Genomic DNA, 6,429 nt, shown 5'->3' with positions numbered 1-6,429 from the left:
CGCTGTCTTCGGAGACCACTCGCTCCGAGCGCAGAGCACGGGGCGGGGCCGCTCCCGCGCGGCCGTCACGGTTTGCCGCCCAACTGTCGCGCTCGCTCGCGGATCTGCGGGGCAACGGCGGCTCCTCAGTGCGGCCGCGTCCCCTCCGAGCGGACATGGGCACTGAGCAGGTACGGGGCTGAGCGGCTGCGGCGCCCGTTTGCCGCCGGGGGCTGGCGGGGGGGTGCAGCTGCGGTGCAGCGAGATGCTGAGGGGTTGTTGGTGCGGGGAAAGAGGGTTGCAGCGTACGCAGCCTTCAGTCGAAGTTTGTTCGAAGCAACGTAAATCCTTAGAACTGCGCCGCTTTCCTTCGGTTCATTCCTTTGGTGGATTCGAACTTCTGCAGTTTGTCTTACGTTGGATGCCTGTCGGAGGCACCCTGGCGTCGGCGCCAGTCCGGTCCGCGGGGCTCTCTGTGTGACTGTTGGTGCCGGCAGCGGCTGTGCTGCGAGGCGTTAGGGATGCTGGAATCTCAGGGTTACAGATGGCTGTGTAGAACGTTTTGTTGTTTTAACAACAACAACAACAACAAAAAAAAATCAAAAAAAAAAAAACACCAAAAAAAAACCCAAATCCGAGTAGTGTTGCACGTGGTGAAAACTTTTCTACTCCTGTTATTTGTAGGAAAAAAAAAACAAAAACGCTCAGGTTTCTGTTACTCCTATCCAGGAGTCGGACGTGCTGTAGGCACCTGCATTAGCAGGGGGCTGGATTGTGCCAGCCGTGTCCGACGCTGCCCGGCAGGCGCTGCCCCACCCGGCCCCTGCTGCGCACCCAGCGCTCAGCAACTGCGGTGCGCGGGGAGGGCGTGCGGTGCCGGCCTCGCTTTCAGCGAATAGTTGCATGCTCGATTTGTGGGCTGAACACAGCCGTGTGAGAGGCAAAAAGCATGCAGCCCTGCTTTTCGTTCTGATTAAACAGTTTGAGAACGGGTTTCAAGATTGCAAAAAAAAAAAAATAATAATAATAATTATATATATATATCTATATATATCTCTCTCTATATATATATCTTCTAGTGCCTCACCACTCTTATCTTCCCTGTCTTATCACAACAGATCTTGCTAAAGAGTCTGCCCCTTCCTTCCTATAGCCCTCCTTTAGATACCGAAAGGCTGCCATCAGGTCTTCCCAGAGCCTTCTCTGGGCTAAGCAGCCCCTGCTCTCTCAGTCTGCTTTGGTAGGAAAGGTGTTCTGTAGCCCTTCTCTGGTCACACTCTAACGTGTCCATGTCTCTGCTGTACTGAGGACTCCACACTTGGACATACCACTCCAGGTGAGGTCTCACTAGTGCAGAGTAGAGTAGAGGGACAGGATCCCTTGACTTCCTGATCATGCTGCTTTTGATGCAGCTCAGGATACAGTTTGCTTTCTGGGCTGCAAATGTTGCTGGCTCATGTTCAGCTTCCTATCCATCTTTACTACCAGGTCCTTTTCAGAAGGGCTGTGCTCAGTCCTTTGGTCTCCCAGCTTGCATTGATGGTAAGGGTTGCCATGACGCAGGACAACATTGTTGAACCCCATGAGTTCATGCTGGAGCCTATCTAGGTTTCTCTGGACATTACTGCATCTCTCAGGTGTGTTGACCACAGTTTGGTGTCATTAAAAATGCTGAGGGTGCTCTCTATCCCACTGTCAATGTGTTTGATGAGGATATTAAAGAGCATTGGTGCTAGTGTAGTTCTAAGTATCAGTCGTCTTATGTAAAGAATGAAGAGCATGTATATACTCAAGGTTCAGAACCAACTGAAGTGACTGGCTCAGGTCCAGCAGTAAGAAAGCTGCTGACAAATCAGGATCCAGTAGATCATGGAATAGTTAGGAGGCTGGAGCATGGAATGTAGGCAGGAAACTGTTCCATGGAGAACAGTGTCCTATAATTATTAAGGTTGGAGAAGATGTCTAAAATCATCCAATCCAACCATCGACCCATCTCCACCATACCCACTAACCATGTTCCTGAGTGCCACATCTTTATCACTCAAATTCCTGAATTTTGATGGAGATTTTCTTTGGATTTTGGACTTTCTGACTTGCATGTGAATCACTACAATTCGTGTAATAGTGTGTCTAAAATTTGAGTGTCCTATAGCACAGCAGCTGCGCTGCAGGGTGACTTGTGGAAGGGTGGCTCAGGTGTGCTTGTACAAACTTCTGCAGCTTTTTTCCACTCTACAATCCTTGCATAAGAAATAAAGCACAACAAGGACAGCTGTGGCATAGATGTAGCATTACTTCACTGCAAGTGCAGCTGTATGAAGAGAGGTGGTGTGTGTGATGCTGGGCACTGGTGCCAGGCTGAGACAGAGGACAAATGGAGGAGCAGCCAAAGGTGCTTATGTTTGCCTGTTTTAAATAACTGTACAAGCTAGTTTGCCTTGTTTGCTCACAGTGAGGTACTGTGCTAAAAACACGTTATTTGGGAATCTGGGCACTGTCAGAGGGACAGCCATTCCATTTCTGTCTCATGCTGAGGGGTCAGCCTTGAGGAAGGGCAGAGAGTACTGGGCAGTCTTTAATGGAAGCTTATGGGTTAGGATAAAGGACCAATATGTGCTAACTGATGAACCTGAATGAAAAACCTAACTGTACGTTTACACTATCTCCTGGTATCTTTTAATTCTTTAATGTTTGTGTTGGCAAAAATATACTTCAAATGCTTCCAGCATAAAATGGATTTTTCCAGGCTGTGATTTGTAAATGGTATTTGGGAAAGTTAAATTTTACATGGAAACACGCTAGAAATCGTTGGAGAAGTGACATGGTTGTGCTTACAAAAATTATTGTATGAGTGCTGCTCTGAGAGTAATGCCTAATATTTTATTATGTTGGCCCACAATGTCAGAAGTGAATCTTGGTGGTATGGCTGCAGAGGTTGAACCTCCCCACCAGTACCCACATTGTTGCTGCACATCAGAGGGACAGTCTGACAAAATGGCGTCTGACATGAAAGTGCATATGAAGCAAAGGTGGAAGTAAATTCTTCCATGCAGAAAAAATGGCACCCATTGACATTCATTAATGCTTGCTGAACATTTATGGAGACCAAATAGTGTTGGGTGATGTGTTTCAGCAGTGGTGACAGTGACAGTGGGTCACCTCCACGGGTACTGGTTTTTATAACACTGCATGCAGGCTCTTGTTCATTGCTGGTGAAAATGCAAAGCTAATAGTGGTGACTCTGTTGGAAAATACTGTTCTGTAGTTGAGAATTTCTTCTATCAAGTAGTGTTATCATATTCTTTGTGTCTGGTGTAGTTTCCATTGACATAAATGGGAGGCATAACTTCCAGAGCAACTATGGATCAGAGATGAAAACAGATTTATAGCTGCTTTAGAAGTTTGTCTGGAAGTCTAATATTAGTAGTAATTAAAATATTTGTGATTTTTCCTAAGGCCGTTCCAAGTGTCAAAGGGAAGTTTGCAAAAGGAGCAGCAAGCTTAATACCACAGCTACCTCAGGTAGTTTTGTTGGATTTTTTGTAAGTTTTCATTTTCAAATATGTACATGGCAGAGTTATATAAAGATTTCAGAACATATTGAAGTGTAATATGTGCATGTTCTCTGCATTATGTACTTGTATTATTCACATTTAAGTATTTGGAAATATGTTTCAGTATTTTCAAAACATTGAAAGTAGAATATTTGAACAAATCTGTAGATGTTTAAAGTATAAAACTAGAGTGTACACAAATATTTGCGTGTAAGTTTAGTGTGCTTATCTCTACTGGGCTGGATATTTTGAAGTTGAGGGCAACATGTAGGTAATAGTTTACTGTATGATTTTTATGCTGCCTTGTTCCTGCTATATACTAAGTTATGTATTTATTTATTTATTTGTATTTAAAATATCTTGAAGTGCTACTAGCACCTGCAACTAGTGTAAAACTAAAACACAAAATATTTATTCCAGGAAAGGTCTCATCAACCATGGCAGCAGACTTGTCCTTCATTCCGCCTGAGTAAAGAGTGGGAAGATGATGAGCCAGATGAGTTTTCTGTAAAAAATGAGTACCCATCTGGTAAGGTTAACAGTAGTTGGTATTACTAAAGAAAATCTTTCAGAAACATAAGGAAATGCGTCATGCATTTTGAACTGTTTTTAAAACTTAATTTCAAAATGTGCTTTTCTGCAAGGAGAATATTTGAAGGCAAGATGCAAGAGACTTAAGATACAAGATTCTAGAGATAATGAAGCTGAGCCATCAACTTCTGAACTGCAGAGCAGCAGTCATCTGAAAAAAAGCCAGGAACGTTTCAGAAGTGCTCTTGTTAACATTTTATTGTGAGTTTAATGATGTTTGAAAAATGTACTTTCTCCTGTTGATAGATGGACCAATTTTTTTTAGTCATTTCAAAAATTTGAAGATTACAATCAAAAGAAAATATGTATATGACAATGAACTGTATCGCTGACTTTAAAATCTGAGTCTTAGCAGGTTGTTTACAAACTTGGTTCGTGCTGCCGTGTTCTTTTTGAATCATAATGTTTTGTGTTTTTTGTAAAGTTTCGCCAGTCACATTTGTTTTGTGCTGCTTATTCATAGCTGGCATATTTGATGGCTATAGACTGCTTATGCCACTGAAATGTATCTGAAGAATGTGATGCAGACTTGTTTGTTTGTTTTGTTTTTATTTCAGGCAGGAAGACATTACTAAAGAATACCTTAATGAATCCCAGTCTCGAAGAGCGGATTCCTCTACAGCAATAGAGAAGGATATTGTGGTAGGTAAAGGCTATTTTCAAGAATATTAAAACAGTGCCAGTTATTTATTGTAAATATAGACAAGATGATTGATACAGTGACAGAATTATGAAAACAAAAAAAGCAGTTGACACTAATTACATTTATTTTTACTAAATAAGCCCATGTTTGACTGAAACCCGCGCTAGTAATTACTATCTAGTACTGAACTTAACCAATGCGTCCTTCTATCCTGCAGAAATACTACTATTACATTCGCCATGGAATTGATACAGCAAATGTAGCCCCACTGGATGAAGCCTGGTTAGATCACGTTTTAGTTTTAATTCCACAGCATTTGAAATCATTTGATGAAAGCATACGTTCACTGACCGATGAAATGAAAGAAGACTATTTTCTGAGTGTAAAGAAGGCTATAGGTAGATTTCTAATATTTACTAGTTTTATCCTAAGTTGATAATACTCAAAAGTGTTTTTGTCATCGAGTGCTGCTCAGTGCTGAGAGCTACCAAAAGCAAGAGAGCTACCGTAAAGCTCTCTGCTTCATGGTAGATGAGGACTTTAATGAAAAGAATATGGTGGTGTTCTTACCCTTGTAATATTAAAAGGTATTATTACTCAGTGTTTTTCATCTTTCAACAATTTAAAAAGATACTTTTTTCTAAACCCCTGTTTAATTGTATAGCTTTCTACTAAATTTCATGTATTTCCAGGTAAAACCATTTATGTCAATGAGTTGTCCATTTGGACATTTTGTTTATCTTTATTTCTTTGCTAAGCTTATTTTTTAATTTTTTTTTCACTTTTTGTTTTCACTTTTTTCTTTTTATTTTTAAACACCTTTCTTAGTTGACTTTGTCTTAAGAGACACCAGAGAAAAAGATGAAGACAAGAAGAAAGATTGTCTTTTACCTCATCGTGCAGAGTAAGAACATATATTTATTCAAATAGACATGGAGAGCAGTGTTGTACAATAACATGTGTAATGAATAATCTTAGGTAGTTTTACTCATTGTTAGCTTGAGCACTGCACAAAACAGTAAAAGTAAACATATTTTAGTTATTAATTATCTCAATTAATGCTTATACAGCTTCCTTGGAAAAAATGTGTCTACCATGAATAATTGCTTGGAATTAGTTTTGTTTTGCAGTGTTTAACTGGTAAGAAGTCCTACATTTAATCTCACAGCATTTGAAAATAAGATACAGAAGGGCAAATTCTTGTGTTTTGAGGTATATGCTTTCAAATACCAAAGGCATTAAAGTATATAGGAGGGTGGTTGTGACAGATTTTACTGAGACAATTTTCATATTGAAAAGAGAAATAATGTGTAATGAAACAGTTATATTATCCCCCGATAAAAGTCCATCCTACAGTTTCTGACTGTAGATCTTCCATGCCTACTAGGAACTGTCATTTTGTGGGACATTGCGGTAGTTTTCATATAAGCTTATTTCGTATGCTTGCATACTAAACCCAAAGTATAACATTGTCCTACTACAACAGTCACTGGCAAAATGATTTTATTTCATTAACTGTACTTGAAATATGAAATTTTCTTCTAGAAAAATATGTCAGATAGATGTGGAAATTCAGCAAGGTTTTTTAACTTCCTAAAGCCAAATTTTTTTTTTTTTTTTTAATCTCCTATAGGATACGAATTCATTGAGAAATGGATAAAA

At 40.3% G+C, this 6,429-nt stretch overlaps 1 protein-coding gene across 5 annotated transcripts in view; it reads left to right on the top strand.

Annotated features, from left to right (window-relative positions):
* Window positions 1–6: 6 nt before the first annotated feature.
* The window catches only part of DNAH7 (dynein axonemal heavy chain 7), a 98,142-nt gene continuing 91,719 nt past the window's right edge, over window positions 7–6,429 (top strand). For all 5 annotated transcript variants that reach the window (XM_085228832.1, XM_085228831.1, XM_085228834.1 and 2 more), the window contains exons 1-7: window positions 7–170; window positions 3,436–3,501; window positions 3,954–4,062; window positions 4,178–4,325; window positions 4,682–4,766; window positions 4,985–5,165; window positions 5,596–5,671. In XM_085228832.1, the coding sequence (XP_085084958.1) occupies window positions 156–170; window positions 3,436–3,501; window positions 3,954–4,062; window positions 4,178–4,325; window positions 4,682–4,766; window positions 4,985–5,165; window positions 5,596–5,671 (680 nt within the window). In that variant the 5' untranslated portion in view covers window positions 7–155. The remainder of the gene's footprint in view (window positions 171–3,435; window positions 3,502–3,953; window positions 4,063–4,177; window positions 4,326–4,681; window positions 4,767–4,984; window positions 5,166–5,595; window positions 5,672–6,429) is intronic.

This window comes from Meleagris gallopavo, chromosome 7, assembly GCF_905368555.1.
Source record: "Meleagris gallopavo chromosome 7, MGAL_WU_HG_1.1, whole genome shotgun sequence".
NCBI classification, from domain to species: Eukaryota; Metazoa; Chordata; class Aves; order Galliformes; family Phasianidae; genus Meleagris; species Meleagris gallopavo.
This window is presented reverse-complemented; position numbering and strand designations above follow the sequence as displayed.